Here is a 23,787-nt window from a genome sequence, read left to right as displayed (position 1 = left end):
GTGCTCTCATCAATAAGCATAAATAATGTCATCAGAAGTCATGAGTCATCATTACACCACAGGAATGTGATTAAAGTGTACATCATGGGAAGTCATATGTAATCGCACTAACAATTGCAGAAGACATTTGCTATAATGAACACAAACAGCTCAAACACAATCAACATTAACACTACTGGGCTTCTGACCATAGCAATCCCACTTCAATAATTGAAAAATGAGTTCAATAGCATCAAAACGAATAAAGATAAAGCTAACATCTTCATACCAACCATCATTCGCAGTAGCTACAGCCACAATATAATCTAGGCGTTGTAAAAAAAACAAGCATTCAATAAATATTTTCTGGTTTTTAATATGTTGTTGCATAAAGGTGTACCCACGGGCCTCCACTGGCCCGTTACAAACTCGACTGAATGAAATGTCACGACTCAATTTAATCTCCATTGTAGCGGATAAATCAAGCGCCAGCACCTTTGGGTAAATGGCAAAAGCTGATCGCGCTTCACGGGAGGCCTGATAAACTACATTTTTACATCGACGGGCACTGGAGGAAAATAAACGCTCGATGCGGGAGGGCAGAGAGGGGTCCGCACACGTTCACGTTCACACACACAGCGTATGAAGATATGCTACAAAGGATCCGTGCGTAATTGGAGCTCTCACAGAAAGAGATGTTAAGACAGAGGTGCGTGTGATCGTGTTGGTGACCCGGCTCTTCTCGTCACAAAAGCTTTCCCTGCTCCGCCGCTGAGTGAATGATCTCTTTTCTCCTCTGTAGCTCCCTCCCTCACCCTCATTAGTGCTCATTTCGGACTTGGCTGACTGGCGAACGAGCTCTGATTGCATTAATATTCATGACAATAATTAGTACATGTATTATGGGTCACTGAATATTCATGCTATTAGTTTGGCCCTCCTGGTGCTTGTGGGTGTGCATGTGAAGGGTCTTTAACACTCCTTGGGCGGCTTAAGAACTGTTGATCTTTTGAGTGCGAGTATAAAAATAACTAAATAATACATAATTGTTTATTTCTGTAACTAATTAAAGCGTTCAGTTCTGCGGCCGATTATGCTGGCGTTTTTTGTTTTATTAAATCACAAGGGATGTTAACAATTAGTTAATGATCGATTAATCGATCGTTATAATTTAACCGGTTAATATTATTGATGGCCGATTAATTAACACAAATTCATTGAATAATCATGCGAGCAGACTGCAGAAAAACGGCAATGTTTTTACTCATAACTCATTTTAAACAATCAGACATATGCCGTCAGATCAAACGATATTTAAGATCGTGAAAAACATTAGTTAGGTGACTACCTAACTGAAATTTAAAATGGTAATGTACATCATTTACCGTCACAGAAATGTCTATTATGTGGACTGCGCTGCTCTCCATGTGTGTTTTGTGGTATTAATGATTAATCGATGAATTAATCTACCATTTTTATTATAATCGCTTCCTTGAACAATGCAAACGTCAAAACTTTGTCTCGCTTGACCATCATGACCAGCCCAAAATAGTTAAAATGGCCTCTACAGTGGTGGAAAACGGGGCAAAGCTCTTCACTTGTCTGACCAATGGCAGCTGGAGTATGTTCGAAGTTCCATTTTTGTGATGCAGAAATGACACACTTCACCTTTAACAAAACATTCCTGTAACAAAGCTTTCCTGTAGCTCAGTGGTTAGAGCATGGTGCTAGCTACGCCAAGGTCATGGGTTCGATCCCAGGGATTGCACATAGCCTACTCAGAAACAAATGTATAGTATAATGCAATGCAAGTTGCTTTGGATAAAAGCGTCTGCCAAATAAGTAAATGTAAAATGCTTCAACGTAAAACATGTCTTGGCGTATACATACATATATTTAAGAGTTAAATGGTCTTTTTATAAATGCAAAACAACATTTGATCACATTACCCGGTGTCTGTCCAAGTTGCAGGTTGCTCATGTCCTTGGTGAGCCCGTTGGTTTTGGGACTGGGGGCGGCACATGTAGAGATGGCCCTGGGGGGCCTCTTCCCTGGAACCTTTACTGTAGTCCGAAGCAGGTCGATCTCCTTCCCGTGAACATTCTGCATGTAATCCTACAGTTAAGAAAAAATGACAAAAGGGTTACTGCAACGGCACTGAAAACTCTGGATGAAAAGTGTCTAGTAAATTCATGTTGTCAGCTCACAGTTCATTCTGCCCACCCTCCGGAGGTGAGGAGATCAATATGAATATATTTGGTATTCACGGCACAAAGTACGCTCTGTACACTTTTGTATGTGGAAAAAACTGCTAATGCCATGTACGGCACATGTAAAATATTCCTCCGAGCCTCCCTTTATCCTTTTCCACGGATCACAGCATGCCATCGCAGCGTGTGTTTGGATTCCGAGCGCGTCGTCCGGATTTGCGCGTGGTTTTGCTTGCGATGATGATGAAAGTTACTCCATGCTAATAGGGATGCAATTACCAGCCGCAAGCTGTTGGCCCGCCACTCCTGAAGGGCTCTCCTGTGGCTTGTTAAACCGTGTTGAAAGCTCTTGGCTTCGAATTGCCCTTTTGTTGGCCTCTAGTGAGGGATGGACACGTTCTGCTCGCGCTTCAAATTGCTCGGCGCGCCGCGCATACACACAATCTCAGGGCTTTGTGTTATACGATTGGCACTCAGCTGATGTACGGTAGTTCTGGCTGGAATGCTCGATCTCTCCAAGCTTTGCCCTCGCTCATTAAGTCGAAAGATTCTGTGTATCTTCTCTATTGAAGTGCGTATGTTATTGTGTCTCGTCTAGAACGTTTACTCAGGGGATTGGCCCATATGCAACTCTTGATTTTAAATAAAGGATGGCAAACCACTTGAGGGATTTAGTTGAGGGAGTTTAAGTCCTCAGATGTGAAGAGTTTGACCACTTCAGCGCACTTGAGAGGCAGGTGTCTATTAAAAATGTGAGAAATAAATCTTTTGAATGACACAACACTACAGCCTCTAATGTAATACTAAACTAAGGATGTGCAAGAGCAAGCGAATAACTGACCCCAAATTAAGTTGTAACAAATATGCAAATACGTATGTGCATTACCCTAATCTAAATTCTCGAATGAATTTCTCTTTAAGAGTGGAAATGTTTTTGCTACTCTTTAAATCTTGTTTTCATTCATGCTGTTTAATTGTAAGAAACCCTAGGTTATTGTTTATTACTCAAAAAGAAATATACACTACTATTCAATAAATTAGAGTCTGACAGATTACATGTTTTTTTTCCGTAATATTTTAGAATAATAGGTACACCATTTTATAACAGTAGTAAATTTAACTGTATTTAACAAATGTACGTTTGGTCATTATGTTGTGACCGCATTAAATTCATTCCTATTCTGGTTCATATTAACATTATTCCGTCCAAGTAATTAATTTCAAATACATTTTACAATGTATATTTTATAAGTTATGTAAATTTATTTAATTGCATATATGATTTTTACACTTACCTTTTTTTTAACATTTTTTAAAGATTTATTTTTGGCGTCTTTTGCCTTTTTATTTATAGTACAGTAATGAGAGGACAGGAAACGAACTGGGTGAGAGGGGGGGGGTGGGATCGGGAAAGGACCACGAGCCGGACTCGAACTCGGGTCGCCCGGCGCGCAACAGCACCATATGTCGGAGCACTAACCACAAGGCAATCAGCTCCGACCACACTTAACTTTTAATTTGAGTAATCAACTACTTGTTTTTTCTATTAAAAACAAAAAAAATCTAAAACAGCCCTTTATTTAGTAAAAAAATGTGAACATTTATACCAATGTCTCATTAACATAAAGCTGTGCAATGGTTGTAACGCATGTAAACACTGATCAACTATTTTCACTAATTAGGCGGCATCTATAGCAATCCACTTAATCAGCTACATTAATGTGATTTCTTTTTCACATAGTTGAGCAATTACGAGCCCTGATTGAGTTTCAACCTATTAGCCTCCACAAACACTTTAATTGATGCCTGTGTAGCAGACACCTGCTGATGAGAGGAACCTGTTCACAGCCAAAGACAGGAGGGGGGTGCAACACTTCCTCTAATTCACCCAGATGTAGCTGTTAATTGGACAATAAATGAGTGCAAGTTTCAACAGTTTATGTTAATTACATTTTTGATTTTGTGTGTATTTGTTTTTTAAAGGATTGCCTTGTAATATCTACATCTCGAAAAAAAAACATCAGACAACTCCAGTTTTGCTTTTATTCGCCATTTCTACATGTATAGTGGCACTTTTTAGTCCAGTGTCTGTTGAATTTCAACAAAATCAAACCTCAGGAATGAGTCCCCCAAAGGCAATGTGAAAGACTGAGAGAATGCAAAGACGCATGAAAGCTGTAATTAAAAATCAGGGTTATTCTGTCAAATATAAATTTTGGAACTGTTTCTAAAATACATGCAAAAACAACTGTATTGTTTTGTTTAAAAATGAATATGAAGTAGGGGTGTAACGATACACTCAGCTCACGATTCGGTACATATCTCGAAGCTGGGTTCACGATACGATACACATCTCGATATTTTGAACAAAATTCAAAAATGAAACTGAAATTCAAAATATTAACAATTTCAGTAACTTATTTTGTTGAACATACAACTTAATAAAGAATTTTAACATTTTAAGGCTTAACTGAAATTAGAATTCAGAAGATCAGTGTCAATTTTGACAGCAAATTTTGATTTAGTTTTAGTCATAGTCTTTTGACTAAAATGCTATTTAGTTTTAGTCATCCCAATTTATCATAGTTTTAGTCTATTTTTAGTCGATGAAATCTACATTATATTAGTCTACTAAAATCTATCTGGATTAACTCATTTAATTGGTGTAATTAAATGTTCCATACAAAGATTTAACTGTTTCGACATAATTTACGTGGAATTAAATGAAACCAGGTCATTACCTTTATTTTTCAGAAAAATTCAGTAACTACTGGATATGCAATGTTGTAACACAGATAATATTAGACCATGAACGACATGAGTTCATTCAGTCTCATTTTGACTCAATTGACTCGTTTAGTGAAGGGCGTGTTCATTCAGTACACTCAACCAATGAAACGCACTGACAGAGCTCACGCTCAAGCGCTATTGGCTCGTGTCTCTTTGAAGCTGTGCTGTCTTTGCTTGAGACAGTAATGAATAAGAAAAATCTTTCAAAAAGACACATTACATAAACTGTATTACATTTCTTCAATCATGCAAATCACATACTTGTTTTTTAGCATGTCATTCGATCTTTTAATATACAGTACGACTCACTTCATCGCTTCTCTGATCGGAACAGCGCTGGTTTCTTTTGGCTTACTTTATGTTGCATATCACGTTATGCAGCAGCTCGCGTTAGCGGATAAATTAACATTGGCATTTAAAAACGTTTGTGCTGCCTTTGTAATGAGTTTCGTGGTGACTCGCCTGCAGTCACTCTTCAAGTTTGCTGCGTTTTAACGGCGATTGTGAGGGAAAATATGACGCTTTGTAAACCACTTGGAGACACAGATTGTGTCTTGTGCTTCTCTCTCTACCGCATATGTGAGATAAGCACACGTGACGCGCTGGTGCAGAGTAGGTAGCGTCTTGACCGCTGAACGAATAGAATTAAACATATCGTAAAATATCCCCATCTCTCTACGATGCGCATCGTAACATTTTTGCATCGCGAAATATCGTAATATGAAGTATCGTTACACCCCTAATATGAAGCGTTCAAAATAATGTTATTTTGACTAGTTTGTCCTATATCAGTTTTCTGAAACTCCATGCAAATAAAAACTTTTTCTTTCAGAGCATTAGACAAAAATGATAATTTTGCTTAAATTCATACCTATGCCTAGAACTATGACTCATACATATCAATATTTATGAAATCTGCTAAAATGTATAAAATAATTTTAGTTTAGTTTAGTTTAAGTTTTTATATTTTGCCACAGTGTGAGTTTTAATAACACAAAGTAACACATTTTTTAAAAAGTTGTGTTTCGCTTTAATTTTTACAGGTTCTTTATAAAGTTTAACATGCTGAATGTTTTTTTTTACCATTAATGGTACTCACAAAAAACCAACGGTATTCGGTATTATTACTCGTACGCAGAAATTACTGGCATAACACGGAGCTCAAAACAACAGTTTAACATAACAGTTGCTGAAAACCAGTCGTCCAAAACTTTAGAAGTGTACATTTGATCGCTTTTGTCTTTTATGACTAATACTGTCCTCACAAACCAAATTCCAGACGTAGTCACCATCATCGCTTCATCCCACCTTCCCTGTGCTAGAGAAATTTCTAGAATTTTCTGACAGTTACAGGAGAAACATATTTTTTTAAATATTTGTACAGTTTTTGTTTATTTGCGATATACCGATATATCAAAATTAATGATATAAGCTCAAAATTTACTTGAGCTAAATATACACTAAAACATTGATGCTACATAAAAATTACCCCAATATTTATACAAGAACTATAAAAAGGTAGCGCGAAACAACAATTTGTCACACTGTGTAATCAAACTCATCTCAGAAATCGAATCTATCTAATCTATGCTCTCCTGTGCGACATTCGTAGAATAACTCTGGGATTGATTAGCGCTAGCAATAAGGTCTAATTGCATTCCAAAAAAGCCAGACAGAAAGAACAACCGATAAAGGACGGCCATTTACATTTGTGTGTATGCAAACAGGTCGTCTGAGCTGGTGATTATGACAAGCCATTATGCCGTAATATTACACATCAACAGCGTCAGCCGTGTGCAAACAAATGAGCTGGTAATTAGGGACAAGAGCGTATCAGAGACACATGCTTACTGAGGCGGACACAGTAATTTGTTAAATGTCAGTGAAAAGGCGAAGGACATTAAAAGCTGGATGTTACAGTGAACACGGGAGTATTTAACACGTTTAATGTGAATGCTGAAAGTAGGCGTGGATGTGTGCTGGTACTCACATGCAGACTGGGATGATAGGTGAGGACTCCGTTGTCGCAAAGTGTGACGTATTTTTTCTTCCATTCTTTGTTCAGCGACTTGCCGCTTCTTTTCAGCAACATGCCCTGACAAGCAAAAAACACAAAATTGATTAACAAACATACAGTTTCACTCCAAACTCGCACCAATGGATGATATAATGTTGGAGTTCTCAAACAAACAGAGCAATGTTTTAAATGTCCAATGTGTATGGTTTTTTTTTGGAGGATCTATTGACATAAATGCAATATAATATAAATAACTATGGGGCGGTTTTCCGGACCTAGTCTCAAACTAACTTAAGAGATGCCTTGATCGAAAACAACTTGCACTGACATATCTTAAAATATATCACTGCGATTGTTTTGTCTCAAGATGCACACAGTAATGTTTTTTTGTAAAGTATGTTTTTTAAAACAACTTAATTATCCTAATTTAACTGAGGGCTAGTCCTGGCTTAAGTTAATCCTTGTCCGGGAAACCGCCCTTATGTGTTCAGAGGTGTATAAAGACCTTACATAATGAAGATTTATGTTTTTATTACCTTAGAATGAGCTATTTCTATCTACATACACCACCGTTCCCCTCACATGGAATTCACCATGTTGTCTACATTTTATCTCCAAAGAAGCAAAAACATGACGACATCTTAGTCCTGTGTCAGACACCATATTGCTTCAAAAGGGAGGGGTGGAGTGAGCCTTTGGTTGCAATTCGCAACCTCACCTCTAGATGCCGCTTAATTTCATACACTGGGCCTTTGAAAGCACCATAGATATTATATACATTAAAATATTTACAGAATTTTACGAACTGGCTATTTTTAAAGTCGGACAGCGGTTCACACCACATCACAAACCCTTGACAAGCAAAACAATCACATTAGACTCAAGTGAACTGTTTATGTGCACACATTTTGGACATCAAGAAAAAAAAAACAGAACACAATCTACACGAGCAAATTCCCCTCTTGCGGTGTCAGCAAGCGCATAAGCACTCGGACACAAACACTAACCCTTCCTCTCCTACGCACATCAGTGGCGGCTGACTGGCCGTTTAAGGGCCGGCCGCCCACACCTCATTTCAGCCAAATTCATTAGGCAAGAAGAGAATAAAACTGTCCGCTGATTAGCAATTACGCTGCTGCGGCAGCGTGTCACTTCGCTGGACTTGTTAAACATTAACACGCAGACGGGAGGGATATTAATAGATTTCTTGCCCTGGCTGTGCCGGAGCGTGCAACGCCAGAGCAACTTTCTGACGCTTTCTTTTGTTTATCTCTTGTTATGAATTTCTGACCAAAAAATGACACGATCCCTCACTGTCACACATCGTTAAACTGGCATAATTATGCGGTAATTAGTATCTAAACACGGTCTGGAGAAAAAAAATAAAACGGGTTGTAATGATGTACCAAGAGGACTGGAAGTGAAACCCGGCACGGTTGCCAAACAAATCAAAATGGCAAAATTCACACTAACTCAACTGTGAAATACTATAAAGATGAATATTTTAGGCTACAACATATATTGATTTATATACTTGTAATAATTTTTTTAAAGGAATACTCCACTAAAAACAAAAATTCTGTCACGAATTGCTAAGAGTTACCAATTACCCCTAAGTTGTTCCAAACCTGTCTGAATTTGTTCTGCTGTACAAAAATATAAATATTTGGATAAATGTTAACAACTGACATTTATGGGGCATCATTGACTACCATAGTAGGAAAAATAAAATGGTAGTCAAAGGTGCCCCAGAACTGTTTGCTTTCCTAAATTCTTCAAACTATCTCAGTTTGTGTTCAACAGAACAAAAAAACGATACATTTTTTTTCTACTATGGTAGTCAATGATGTCCCAGAAATGTCAGTTGCTAACATTTTCCCAAATATCTTTCTTTGTGTTCATCAGAACAAGAAATATATACAGGTTTGAAACAACTTAAGGGTGCGTAAATGATGACCGAATTTTCAGTTTTGGGTGGGGTATCCCTTTAATTTAAGATTGGATGATGGAACTCTTTTCTCTTCTGACTTCAGCATGGCCCCGGGTGCTGGAGCTGTGGATGTGGGTGGGGTCCATCCACACATCTGTACACCCCAGATCCTGCTCTCAAAATAAAAGAGCGCTTCCTGGGTGAAATAACACCAGGCTCCCCTGCTGAGCGGTAAACACAAGTCGACAAGCTTTTTAATTTCCTTACATGGGTGCTGCCGCTAGCGGCCAATCTGTCACATAAAGTGAATATCCATTACTTCATTAATTGAGAATGACACCTTTTTAAGAGTGTGTATGTTTGTACAAGACAAAAGAAAAAAGAACAGATAAACGAACGAAAGAAAGAATGATTTTTATTGTGGTCTCCTGAACAGGGGTTCTCAACCTTTATGACTCCAAGGCCCCCCAGTGCATTCGACAATATTCAAAAGCCCCCCCCCAACTCAAATTCTACCCAATAAAATATTTCAAAACTTGACATTAACTGGAAAAGTGTTTACTTATTATGAAAATGGCCAAATTATAAAAATATCTATATGTAAATGCATTTAAATGCTATTTTGTCTAATCTTGAGTCCCCTTGGAAGTCAGCTGGGATCCCCTTGTCAGCCACCCCTGCCATGTTGTACTAGGTAGCTGTGTCGCCTTTTTCAGCATGGTTTGTATGTAGGCCTATTAATTTTGTCCATCCGCTGGGAAAATGACAAGCCATCATTCAGCAGGAGAGGCTAATTGAATGCCACGTCACCTCTCTGATGCGAGTAATCGGTCATTATTTAAGGCTTAGATCGGTGACACCCCACTTGCCTCTATTTTACCGTCCCGTGCCTGACAACCTGCAAGGTCTCCCAAACCTGAATCCCACGGGGAGAAATAAATAAATCTCATCTCAAGCACTACGCGGTTAAAAGCCGATAACTGCGGCACCTATGGTCTTTAGTGGAACGTCAATAGGAGTAGTTGTTAAATTGTCCAATAAAGAGCAACACGAAGCACCCCAAATGAAGAATACCAATTAAGACGGAGCGAAAACAGACAAAGAATCGCTGTTTCTCATTTTTGTTCGTCCTGGGGGCAGAGCAGAGATTACAACCAGACAAACTTCACCAACAAACAAAAGCTTCTAATCTGTGGCATTCTCTTCCAATAAAAGAGGCCAATCTGAACTGTTATCAGTGCGTTATCCATTTCATTCAGCTCTTCCCATTTCTTCTTTTCTTTCAGAACAAAAGGTGAGGTTAACCACGGGATGAATGCGAACCGCGGTGCGGGTGGGGACGGGAGTCAGCGTGGTGGACAGGATCAGTCTCCTGCACAACCGCGCCGGACAGCCGCTTAACAAAGAGTTGGGTGTTTGCTCACGCCGGCCTTATTGTTCTTGGGCTCTCCACGGAGAAGGGGGCTAAATTAAGTGTGTCATCCTAACACAAGCTCACCTCTGGCCCTGTCAGTGTGAGTGACTACAAGCGTGCGCACGTGAGAGGGAAGTGGAGCCGCGTGAGTGACGCGGTGGGAGATCTGGAGGTCTTATATCGCTACGGCCATCTGATCTGGCCGGTGCAGGCAGCAAGACGACACCCTCAGCCACCCCCCCCCCAAAAGACATTTATCATTTAACGACAGGAAATCCCTAGAACACACTCACACCCTGACAAACATAAATGGAACAAGAACTTAGAAATGGGAATTAGTTACCTACATTAGTTAACATGGACCAACAATAAACTAATACGGCACTTTTTCATTTTAGTTTGCCCAAAAATACACATTCTGTCATCATTTATTTACTCTCTTGTCATTTAAAACCTGTATTTGACTCTTTATTCTGTGGAACACAAAAGAAGATATTTTAAGAAATGTCTCGGTGGTTTTGTGTCGATGCAATGGAAGTCAATGGGGGCCAATGTTGTTTGATTACAAAAGATCTTATTTTGTGTTCTGCAGAAAAATGAAAGTGAGTAAATGATGAAAGAATTTTCATTTTTGGGGACATGATTCCTTTCATTTCAACACTTACTAATACATTTCTAAAATCAAAAATCTGTTAAAATTAGAAAATGCAAAATGAACTAACATGATAAAAAATGTGTTCGTATTAACAGACATAACAAAGATTAATAAATGCTGTGCAAATATTTTGTTCGTTGTTAGTTCGTATTAGCTAATACGTTAACTAATGTTAACAAACAGGGGCCGGATTAACGAAACTGTTCTTAAGACAAAACATAAGATTGTTCTTAAAATAAATGATAGGAAGTTCGCATGAATGTTGCCAAGTACGATTCTCAAACATTTCATAATAAAATTTCTCAGATATTTTCATAAAATCTTAATTTTTTTGTAAGAATAAATGACTCGCCTGATCGTGAGGTATCTGAGGTAACTGTATATAGGTAGCCCCCCAAAAAAGATTTATAATCTTGAACTTAGAATTTTAATTAATCAATTATACAACGCTGGAACATCAATTCTTTTGGTCGGTGGTCTTATTTTTTTGATGGTTGATTACACAAAACTAGAGATGCACCGGTTGCAATTTTCTTGGCCGATTCCGGTTTCCGATTTTATTACAAGTGAATCCTGCGATTCCGATTTTCAATCCACAACCTATAATTGACAGTATATATAAAACCGTATTTACTTTTCTTCAATGCGCATTTTTTCATAATAACAGATTTTATTTTCATAAAACAAATTATTCAACATTACAATTTCCCCAAATTTCCCTAAATGCAGTTGTCAAAGCTTCATTAAATTACAGGATCTTCTCTCACCTAAACAACTCTGACATTGAAGAACTCTGTGACTGAAAAGAAGTAGATATAATAAATATAACTAAACAAATGTCACTTAATTGACCCTTTTCTCTTTTGTACTCATCTCACAAAAGTCTACAAGTTGTAAAAGATTAAGCCTATGAATAAAATAGTACTTTAACTTTATTCTTGTCTGTTCCTGTTCATTAAACTAACATTGCTTTATTTTCTGAAATGTTAAATAAATTGTCTTTATCTTGGGTCTGTAGTATTAAAAGAAGTGGGTTGGGTTCATTTTAGCTGTAACTTCAATGACAAGTTAAAAATCATAAATTAATTCTACTCTAAAGATTTAAACGTATCATCACATTTCTTGTGTTAGTAAAGAACTGAATCAGATAATCACATATATAGCTGGATTTATTCATTTTCTTTTATATTTTGGATTTTAAAAACAAGCATGTCATTTTACCTAAGTGAAATTACCATAGTTTTAACGTAAGACAAGCACTCGGGTTGAATGGAATTTATGTTTGTTTTACACAGAGTGAACGACTTGAACGTGAGTTTAGCATGTGTCAGAGTTTTTTAGCATCACTGTTAGCATACGCACCACAAGTAGATGGAGCAACGAGAGATGAACTACAGTGCACCTTTTAACTGTACAGTACATGATGCATGTGCACGCGTGTGCAGTCAGCGGATATGAGAGATGCGTGTCAGTCAGCAGAGACTCGCGGTCCGGTGGACACACATGCGCGTATAAACAAGCCGTGAAAGACACGTACATGTTTCCTTGCGGCTTTGAGTGTACCAATGGCTGTGACGTTATTGCCAGCGTCACGGGCAACAGAAGATCGGCTTGGAATCAGCAAGACGTGAGACTGACCGGCCTTGTCACTGGTCCCGGCCGATCATGCGAAAACCGGCCGATTCCGGTCTTTGGCCGGGCAATCGGTGCACCTCTAAACAAAACGTATGATAAATTTCTATATTTCATAAAATGCCACCAAAACTGTGGCTCCCCTGAATCTATCTTGCCACAGCCCCCAGTTCGAGAACCACTGTTGTAACTAATTGATAACCAAATTAAGTTTAAAATGTAATTCAATATGTTAAGACATACTGTATATGATAAAGACATGACATTCAATGCTACAGTACACTTCTGTTCATTGCTAAATAATGCTAAAAAGTCCCACTCTGCTGAAAATAGACCCCACAAACAGGATACGGTCATGTGGCGCTGTCAGCTTTCAACAATAACACGTCAAGGTCATTGAGGAATTTAATGAGCGTCTTAGACACTCCCCTGAAAGTTTAAACCAATAGAAGCCAATGGATACTAGCAACAAGAGATTAGCCAAATCTAAACAGGGATTCCAGATTGATGTTTGTGTATTGGGATACATTATTTTCCAACTAAAATTATACAGGAACAGGAGAAAAAAAATCTAATTTGCGGGAGGTTAGTGTGCATGACAAAAATGCCATCTTGGCCAAAATGGCTTGGAGCATCGACAACCTTTCCCTGGGAAATGATATTTTTCCAATCCCATAGAAGGCGGATCGTGTCACACTCGTTAAAGGCTTGATAGCAGGTCTTTAATATTCACCGTCTTAATTAGGGCTGCAGTTAATTTCATTAAATTCTTTCGGTGCTAAATGAAGCAGATTATGAGACATCTTTTATTGCGAAGCGTGAAATTACAGCCTGCCCGCTGCCAATGGCAGGGCCAAGCTAATGAATTACAGGGTAAATAACACCCGAATTAACCATCCAATTTAACTCCTTACAAAGCACCCTTGCTCTGAGGGGGCAGAACTTCGTCAAACACGCACAGCTCGCTGCTCGTCTGCCAACCAGAACATGCAATTACAAGCGTGATACTAATTTCCCTTTATGATGAGGGGAGACGTTTCGGTGGCGTTGGATTTCTTAAAAGGAAATTTAAAGAGTGCGATGCACTCTGAAACAAAAAGTGCGACACGTTTCGCTTCGCACCGCTAAAAAGGGAAAAGGATAAAAAAAAGTGGACAGTTAAGTCAACCACAGAAAGAAAAACTGGGTTTGAAATCAAAGCTTGAACATTTTTCCCTAAACGGAAGCTACATTAGTGTATGAAAAGTGTCACAAAGCGCATTCATTTTAACATGCATTAAAGTGATAGTTCACCAAAAAAATCTATAATTTTCTTTGTTCTGCTAAACGCAAAAAATTAAATATTTTAAAAAATGCTCTGGGGAACCATTGACTAGCATAGTAGGTGCCCCAGAGCATTAAAACAAAACATGTTTAGCAGAACAAAGAAAATTATACAGTTTTGTAACAACTTGAGGGTTAGTAAACAACGACAGGTTTTTCATTTTGGGGTGAACCACCCCTTTAACTTCATTAACGAAATATGCTGGTTATGTTCGCATATCTACTTCTAGACTTCTCGAAATTAATTTGCAGCAAACCTTGTGTCAAATCGGCTTGCCGTATTGTTAACAAAGATGTGCGCGTTCGCTGTAATCGGCTAATTAAGTATGCGGAACAGATGTCGGTAGACTCTGGGCTACGTAGGGTCGAGTAAACAAAGCTGGCGATCATTACACCGACATTAGCTTCCACACAAAACCACACGCAACTCCATCAAACTAAAACAAAGACTTGACCAAGTTTCCAACAGGTTTCAGCATCATAATCCCACCGTTCGGCAAATCACATTTAAAAACATGACCATCAGTCAAAATAAACAGCATAATATAGTCATAATACATGTCAAAACAACAGTGACCCCTGTGAGTCGAATTAAAAACAAGAGGTAAAGGGTCAAAACCGAGGCCGTGATTGGCAGAGCTAAGAGTTATCGCGGCCAATTCAGGTGACACGTCCGACCTCACCACACCCACTCGTCGGGCTCCGAGCTGCCAGTTTGAAGCCTTTCGCGGGGAGAAAAAGGCGAAAACGCACCTCTTTAGCGGTCTAATTGCTGGAGAGTGCGAGCCCACCCCACCCTCATTGCGTCCACCAGCCGTCTGCGTGTTTTAATGAGGAGCATGTTCTAATGAAGGCATTTTTACAAAGGTTTTATTGTAGCTGAGAGCCACGTCGAGGGCGTAACCTTCAGCGCAGGTGTCAGAACAATAACCTTCGTAATGAGATCACAGAGAATGGCAAATAAACTACGACAGGGTCTAAGATAGAATAAAAGTACCTTAAGCGTGCACATGTACACATATTTAAATACAAAAAGAAACACATCAGGGAATGCACTAGAGTACATACCTGTTGTGTCTTATTCGTTTATACATTGGTGGGATTTCAGAAGATAAATGTGAAAGTGAAACCACAGTGTTCAAAGGAATAAATGCAATCGATTTTGTTTAGGACTCATCCGTGTATGAGTCACTCGCTTACCACGGCCATACCTTAAAGGAGTAGCAGAGCGATGAATCTGAAACACTCAGATATGTGCCAAAGTGATTGGAATTTCACATATCTCATCAACTAAGAGTGCTGGCTGCATTCTAGATGTTAGTTTCACTTTTCTAGATGTGAACGCACAATAAAAACAGTAAAAAAATTATATTTGTAATAATGTGATATCAGAAAGATTATGAAGCTTAAATTATTATCGTATCTCATTTATTAGGTTCTCCCCTAACATTCACACACACACACTAACCAAAAGGCATTTCTAGTGCCCGGCAGTCTGCCGCGGACGGTGAGAGGCGAGGAAGAAGATCGAGACGGACGCGAGCACGTAAGAGGAAAGACCACGGGGAATTATCAAATCAATTAACATCCAATTCCTAAATGAAGCTCTGCCGCGTGCCTCTGAGTGCAAAATGCTCGGCTGCATTATCGTCTGCGAGCAGACGCACCCGGGTCGCTTTTGTACTGTTGGAGAAACACTCGTCGCATGAACGTAACGCCCAATTAGATGGGAAATGCCACCGCAGCCACTGATCTGATGGAGGGATTCTGGTCGACGGCTTTGGGTATTTGCCCATCGTGTGTTTGTTCAAAGTTGTGTTGTCATTGTTATACTTTACATTCGAGATGTAATTTTGACTCACAAACAGAACAACAACAATGCGTCTCTGGTAAACATCCACAAATAACACACAACTGAACATTCTTTTATTAAATCGTTTGTTTAATTTGACTAATATTTCAGCTAGCATTAAAGGGATAGTTCAACCCAAAATGAAAATTCTGTCATTATTTACATACCCTCAGGTTGTTCCAAATCTGTATAAATGTCTTTCTTTCGCTGAACACAAATGAAGATATTTGGAAGAATGTCAGTAACCAAACAGATCTCATCCCCTATAGTATTGATTTTCCCTACTATGGCAGTAAAGGAGGAATTTCCAAATATCTTCCTTTGTGTTCAGCAGAACAAAGACATTTATACAGATTTGGAACAACCTGAGTGTTTGTAAATGGCAGAATTTTCATTTTTAGGTGAACTATCCCTTTAAGAGTTTACCTGTTACTTAAAGGGACATTCACCCTAAAATGAAAATACCTTCAACACTTACTCATGCATCTCCAAACATGTTTGAGCTTCTTTCATCTTAGAAACACAAAAGAAGATATTTTGAAGAATGTTGGTAACCAAACAACACTGGCCCTCATTGACTTCCATTGTACGGACACAAAACCACAGAGACATTACTCAAAATATCTTCTTTTGTGTTCCACAGAAGAAAGTAAGTCATACAGGTGTGGAACAACATGAGGTTGAATAAATGATGACGGAATTTTTGTTTTTGGGTGAACTATCCCTTTATCCCTTGACAATGGACCATGTGCACCCTAAACACTAGACCCCAACAAGCGACTGTGCACTGCAGAAGCTAGTAAAGCTCTGATGAATTGAGCTGCTTGATTGATCTTCTCATGAGATGACAGACCCGGGCACCGATCGGCACAAGAGTGTGTGCGCAAGTGTGTGGGGAAAGCTGTCTGACACCAGGGAAATTAATCCCTCATTTATGTACCTGCAGTGTTAGGGGGCTGAGAGATGCTTCGGAGCTATGGCTCAGTGCCAGACCCCCGCGCAACATGTTCACGATCGCTAATGTCTCGCTAGACTGTAGGCTAATACGCATAACATTTAAATAAAAACATGTCAAGTTGTTAACATTTCCGTGCCAGGACCCCTCCAAATAATTACATCGCTTTTTTGCAGTAATATGGAATCATTCCTAATATGTATGAGTTTGAGTTATACGACACTGTCGTGTTACACGTGTTAGGTAAACGCAGCCATCCTTCTCACGAGAATCGACGTTATCGCTCACTCTTGATCGCTTCTGGCATGGCACATACAAATTAGCCCAGCGCAGTCGGAACGGAGAGACTGATCATAGTTAAACCTGCGTGCAGCTCTCGCCTTCCCCACACAGCTGCCTGCCACGGCACAGCCTTCCCATCTGCCACTAGCGTGATGCCCTGCTCTCTGCACCGCTGTAGCTGGGCCAGCCTCATTTCTTCTTCATTAACCGCCACTGACTTTAACAGGATTTATGCAAATAGAGCCGCAGGAGGTGGGGAGAAGACGGGGCTCGCTGCCGGTGTGCCTCCACATAAAGGTACCGCTCAGAGGTGCACTGCTGTACAGCACCGATTCTTAAAAATGTGAGACAAACATGTCCCAGTACATTATCTAGCTAGCAAAACCATAAAAACTCAATTGATACTGCATTTGGGGGGATAGCTCACCCAAATATAATCATTCCGTCATCATTTGTTCACCCTCTTGGAAAACAAAGACATTTATTGAGAAATGTCTCAGTGGTCCATACAATGGAAGTTAATGGAGTCCAATGTTGTTTGGTTACCAAAAAAAATCATTTTATGCTCAGCAGTAGAAAAAAAGTCATTCAGGTTTGGAATGACATGAGAGTGAGGAAATGAAAGAATTTTTATTTTCAGGTGAACTGTCACTTTAAAAATTCTATCAATTTAATACACAGATCTGTATATGAGTAGTTGACAAACGAATATGCAAATTTGTTCAATGATGTGACTGCAAAGAAAAAAACGAATAATTAGGATAAATCTCTATCATGCTATTTTACATGCTAAATATGTATTTTAATAATATAAAATAATGTAATATTAACGGTTTGCTTTCTAAATTTTGCCATGTCACACCATAGGACACATGTTCTCAAATATGTGAGAAACCATATATTGGCATATTCATATATTTGTGTAAACACTGGATTTGTCACTATTTATAATAAATAATATGACACACTATTTTTCTGTGCGAGTTGTGTTGAGCCTGACTGGTAGGCTTGAAAACAGCAATTTTGTTAAGAAAAATAACAAATATTACAACCCACAATAAATAAAACTTAGGTTGAGATATGGCAGTTGTTTGACAATATGATATCTATTTAATTCTATTGGTTGACCCGCGTCAACATATAAATCGTTTTTATGTGTGTGGTTTTATTTCTTTAAGAAGTTCTCTCCTACGGTTTCATTTCTTAATCTTATGTTTTTACAGAAACTTAAGTTTCGTTTTTCAGTAACATGTCTGTTCACATACAGATGTACAGAAGGTTCAATTAAACCTTAAATGTTGTTAGTTCTTTAACATTAACAAATGTTTCGGGAAAAATGTTTATGTTTTGGAAATAAGTCTGTTATTTGAATTTCACATTTTATATGATTTTAAATATTGTGACACAATAGTGTATCATATCACATCACCCCTACAACCCATCCTTGGTAATACTTCTAAACAGATAAACAAAATATTTAGTTGACGTAAATTTCTACATAAACTTTGTTCTACTTTTGTAATCTGTTCCTGGATTGATAGGGAATGTCCATAGCTTACACTTTCAACTAAATCTCTGTTCTTGACTTTGGGTTTGGCATAATTTCAGTATTATAATGCCAGAAATGTGGCTTCCTGAATCTCTTAATCTAGAAAAGACGGGCCAATCAGTGCACACTTTTTCCTACAAGAAACTCAGCAGCCTTGTGAACACATTCCCGAGCCGTGCGGTACGGCGGCCGACGGAAGCGCCGCTCCGCTGTGGCACGCTAATAAACACAGATCTCATTTAAAGGCAGCTTTAATCAGAGATGCAATTTGTTCATTATAAAATTACAAACAAGGCCACGGCGCTGACATCAGAGGGCACGATTAGTGCCGCTAATTACCTGATTCTTACACTCCAGCTGCCATACGCAGAGAACTCGCCCCCCTCCCTTCCGCTAGCTGGATCTCCCTCACCACACTCTTGTTTGTGACAAATTAAGGCCAAGTCAAACAATCTCTCCCACAGCGCAGGGGGTGGGGGTCGAAGAACTAGAACGTGATGTGAAGATGACCCCCGTCTACTACCGATGACCCGATCAAAGCGTTTTTGGGGTATTGGGGGATGGGAAAGATGGGCCCATAAGCAGATTGGCGCAGACCGCACTTCATTAGGGTTCTCTTGCTTTATTTCTATTATCGCTTTTGAGAAGGTGGAAGTGCGAGATGGGGGGCAGAGGGAGAGATCCCTTCCCACTTCTTATCCTAATGATCTCATTTCAGTACGCGGGAGAGCCGGGCTCTAATTGATGTCAAGTGCGTGCTTTCACTGTTAATCAAGGAGACGGCATCAAACGGGCTTGGCGTGAGGCTGAGTCCTGATCTCACGCCCCTCCGTCCACAATACGCCGCTGCTGGACTCCAATTAGAACGGCCCAGACGGCCGGCCAGACCCTACCTGTTTAATTGGGATAGCGCGGCCACTTCCAATGCTGTCTGCGCGACCGTCCATCCCTTTCTTCTCCCTGTCTGGTTCGCTCGCCTTCCGAGACTGTGGGGGATAAGAGATCCTTTTAGTCAAAGGCAAGCGAGCTGCTAATTGAGCCCGACTTCAGACTAGATGCAGTTTGGAGTACGGGGCACACATACAACTTCAAAAAGTCAAGGGGGTGTGGTAAGGGTGAACTTGACCTTGACGTGACCTCACTCCCACAACTTCTTGAAGCCAAGAGGATATACAATACTAAGGAGCATAGCGCAAGAATAGTTGAACTCTCAAAGACCCACTGTAGCAACATTCCATTTGAACTAGAATCATTACAGCATTACAAAGAAGTCATGCAAGTATGAAGTATTCAATTTGTAATATTAATCTAAACACACATTTGTAGTATTACGGTATGTATTACTACACATTCTATATTATAATACAACACTTTGTTCAACTATTAAAATAAATACATTAACTATTTCCCCGCCATTGACATCATTTTCCATATTTTCAACATTATATGGTAGGGGGCGCTGTCACGCCGTGTCTAAACCGGACGCAGCGTGACACGACAATAGAACTCGTTATCATTTTACATTTTGTCCACACTGGATGCGGCGCGACACAACTGTCGTGGTTGTCATGTCGTGCCGATCGCGTCCGGTAAGGACACAATGTCAAGCATCTTTCAAAAGAATACAGCATGTATGATCCAAAAACAAGTGAATCATTGTTATAAAAATAAAAGCGCAACTTTCTCAGCATTTTTGTTCTGTTTGCTGCTTCTTTTAAAGAAGCTTACCCATATTTAAGTGTTGATAAAAACCAATGAAGCTAAAATTTTTGTTTTTGTTTAAAAGCAGAGGATCATCATTTTAAAACTGATCTAGAAGTCTTTGACACATTTTTTTTCCCACTTTTTCTTCAAACGTTTTTTACATGAAACTTATTCATATTCAAGTGTTAATCAAAAAAGAACGAAGCTAGATTTAATCGTCAATTTGGAATTGTTAGGTTCTATCTGACAGAATGAGTTATTCACATAACATAAACAAGTTGTTGCAGGATAAAAACTAAGTGACGTTTTTTCTTTATGCCGTGTACATTTTGGGACTTTTTAGAAAAGGTTTTATCAAATGGAAGTCAAATGGAATGCAAAAACTTTAAAGCTCGATATCTCAAAACTGTTCGGAATGCAGATAGAACCTTATCATTCAAATGTGGCAAAAAAAAAAGTATTTTGTTCACAATCAAAACATTCTTTTGATACTTGTGTTTTGGAGGCCATAAAAATTCCCCAAATGATACAAAATGCTGGCACTGACGGGCAAAAAAACACTGGCATGGAAAGAGTTCAAATGTGTGTCAATCAAACGGATACGTCGTCTTGTCAATGATGTTAGGGCAGACTGACCGTGAAGAGGTTGGAACGTCGTTTGGACTGTTTGCGGACGGGTGTAGGTGTGTTGGCGGATGTGGGCACATCGATACGAAGTTCCTTCTGACTGGTACTGGGAGTGGAGGGTACGGAGGACGAGTAATCGCTCAGACTTCCTCCACCATTACTGGTCTGTAACACACACACAGAATCACATGCAATAGCAAGAGAATAATCTCGCATTACAATGAAACGCCACAGGCCTTCAGTTTCTGTGAGCTTCTTTAATCCTCTCTAAGCTTGGCTGCACTTGTACACTGCTAATGAGAAATCAATGAGGATTGAGCCGCGTGGAAGAGGATTACTGTCTGCGGGGAAAAATGAATCTGTTTGAGGAGAACGAAAGAGAAGGGGGGATTTTGAAAAGAAACTAAAACATATATGGTTAGTATTCACCGTGTGGAACCGAGTGGCGTTTCCAGTTCATTCTCTATGGGAGCTTGTGTGAGATTCGCAGCAAAGTGGTGCAAACGGTGGACATGCAATAAAGTTGAGAAATGCTCAACTTATGCAAATGACGGGTGAAAAAAATGATGGGCAGCGGCCTATAACTGCAAGGTCAAGGCAATGACATCTGTCATAAGCATTTCTTATCTGGTGATAAGAAACAAAACATTGAGTGATAGCGCTACAGTTTCAAGAGCTAATTAAAATAAAATATTAAATGCAGTTTGCATATTTTCATTGAGGCTAGATTTTGGTTTGACTAAAAATGTCAACTGTAATTCATATACAGCCTCGGGGAAAAACAAAGAGACAACTTGTCAGGGGTGTGTGGCAGGAGAGAACCCAAATGCAGGCAGGAGTGAAGGGGTTAACAAAAACAAGACTATTTATTAACAGAAACAGAAACAAAACACCCTCAATGGGGAAAACGGAACTCAGAAATATATAAAACAAAAGACTTCCCAAGTGGGGGCAAAACGAAAACAAGAATAGCAAAACTAAACTAAAGGACACGACCAAACGTCTTAAATCAAAACACAACAGGGTAGAACACAAGACTCACGGAACAAGGACAAGGCTGGGAACAGGAACACTGGACAAGGTACAAGGCACATAAACCATACACAACGTATACACAACGTAATCCACGAACACAAGACAAAGAAACAAGAGGGTATTTATAGGGGAACACAAATGAGGGATAACGACATGGGGCAGGTGTGGTTAATGAAACACTCAGGGAAAGATCACAAGGAAACGAGAGGAGCGGGGCCAATGACGAGACACTGGAGAGAACGTATATTATTGTCAAAAGGACAATAATATGTTTCTCTCCACACATAACCAAAAGCTTTGTCATGACTCTGCTACAGGACCAAGAAAAACATGACTAAATGAAGCAGAGCCATGACAGAACTAATGTAAAATGATGTTATGTAAAATAATCATCAGTTTTTCTGTATTTTGTTTTATAAATATGCGTTTAAAGGGATAGTTCACCCCAAAATGAAAATGTTGTCATTATTTACTCACCCTCAGGTTGTTCCAAACCTGTATACATTTCTATGCTCTGCTAAACACAAAGGAAGATATTTGAAAGACTGTCAGTAACCAAACAGATCTCAACCCCCATTGACTCCCACGGTATTTATTTTCCCTACTGTGGCAGTAAATGGGGGACGGGGTCTGTTTGGTTACTGACATTCTACCAAATATCTTCCCTTGTGTTCAGCAGAACAAAGAAATTTATACAGGTTTGGAACACCTGATGGTGAGTAAATAATGACAGAATTTTCATTTGTGGGTGAACTATCCCTTTAAGTAAAATGATATATTTTTTATCCTACAAAACATTTCTATCAAATTCCAAATCAAAATATTGTTTTTAACATTGACTGTGTATTGAATTAATGTATAGATTACACTACGGCCAACCATACTTGGATATTTTATGCACATACTGTACTTGTGTACAGCTAAATGCGTCTGTCCACTAAACATGATACTCACCTGGCTAATATGCACTGCAGACACAGGAGCTGCGCAGACGGAAGAGTGACTCGGTGAGTTGGGTAGGGACTTACAGGGTCCGATTGAGAGTTGCTGTTTCTTCCGGGTCGCAACTATTTTCTGAGCCACTGAAATGACAAACAAAGAACACATCTAATACAAAAAAAGAACAGGAGGAATGTATTGTACCAAAAAGAGCAACATCGAATACTAGGGAGATAGCAGCACTCAGAAAACACAACTTTGCTCCTCTAGTCAGATGGTTGAAGTGGAGCACTTCATTATCCCTCATGAGAGTGTGTGTGTGAAATCGCTAACCCAGGTCCCCCTAATTCGCCCATCACTCTCCTCCACGGGACGCCACTTGCGGCGCTCTTAGCACCAAGGAGGCCCATTATTTCAGCATTATTATCCCCCGTTCATTTCTCTTTTCCCCCGACATTCTACCCGCACCAGGAAAAGGGCAGTATTAGTCAATCGCTCGCCTCTTTCCCTATCGATCGGCCGACGGCCCCTGTGGCAATCTGCGCCCGGCCCACGGAGAGATGTTCTAGCGCTCCGTCATCTCGCGGCTAACGACATTGATCCCATCATGTGGAGGAAGCTTACGAAGAACAGCTCATTCTTTAAACCATAAATCCCTTAAAACAGACACACACGGAGATAAGAGCTGCTGGCTGTTTTCCCTCAGAAGTTAAAAGGAACTCTTAAAGTTCATTAATGTTCACTGGGTGAACATGCTTCTGTTAGTTTGCCTGTAACTTAAGAAATGACGTTCTGCTGAATGTGTTTGGTTATATTTGTCCTGTTTGCCCATATCCATAAAAAATTTTATCTGTGAGAAACTGGTGAGTGCATAAATTTTTTTTTTTTTTTTTT

The 23,787-nt window shown here is 39.4% G+C and overlaps 1 protein-coding gene across 1 annotated transcript in view; it reads right to left on the bottom strand.

The window, feature by feature from the left end:
- agap1 (ArfGAP with GTPase domain, ankyrin repeat and PH domain 1) overlaps positions 1–23,787 on the bottom strand; it is a 126,829-nt gene that overhangs the window by 45,645 nt on the left and 57,397 nt on the right. Inside the window, exons 9-12 of the mRNA XM_057337060.1 lie at positions 20,929–21,084; positions 19,482–19,574; positions 6,970–7,074; positions 1,929–2,094 (exon numbers count right to left, since the gene is read on the bottom strand). Coding sequence (XP_057193043.1) covers positions 1,929–2,094; positions 6,970–7,074; positions 19,482–19,574; positions 20,929–21,084 — 520 coding nt within the window. The remainder of the gene's footprint in view (positions 1–1,928; positions 2,095–6,969; positions 7,075–19,481; positions 19,575–20,928; positions 21,085–23,787) is intronic.

This window comes from Triplophysa rosa, linkage group LG7 (genome assembly GCF_024868665.1).
Source record: "Triplophysa rosa linkage group LG7, Trosa_1v2, whole genome shotgun sequence".
Classification (NCBI taxonomy): domain Eukaryota; kingdom Metazoa; phylum Chordata; class Actinopteri; order Cypriniformes; family Nemacheilidae; genus Triplophysa; species Triplophysa rosa.
This window is presented reverse-complemented; position numbering and strand designations above follow the sequence as displayed.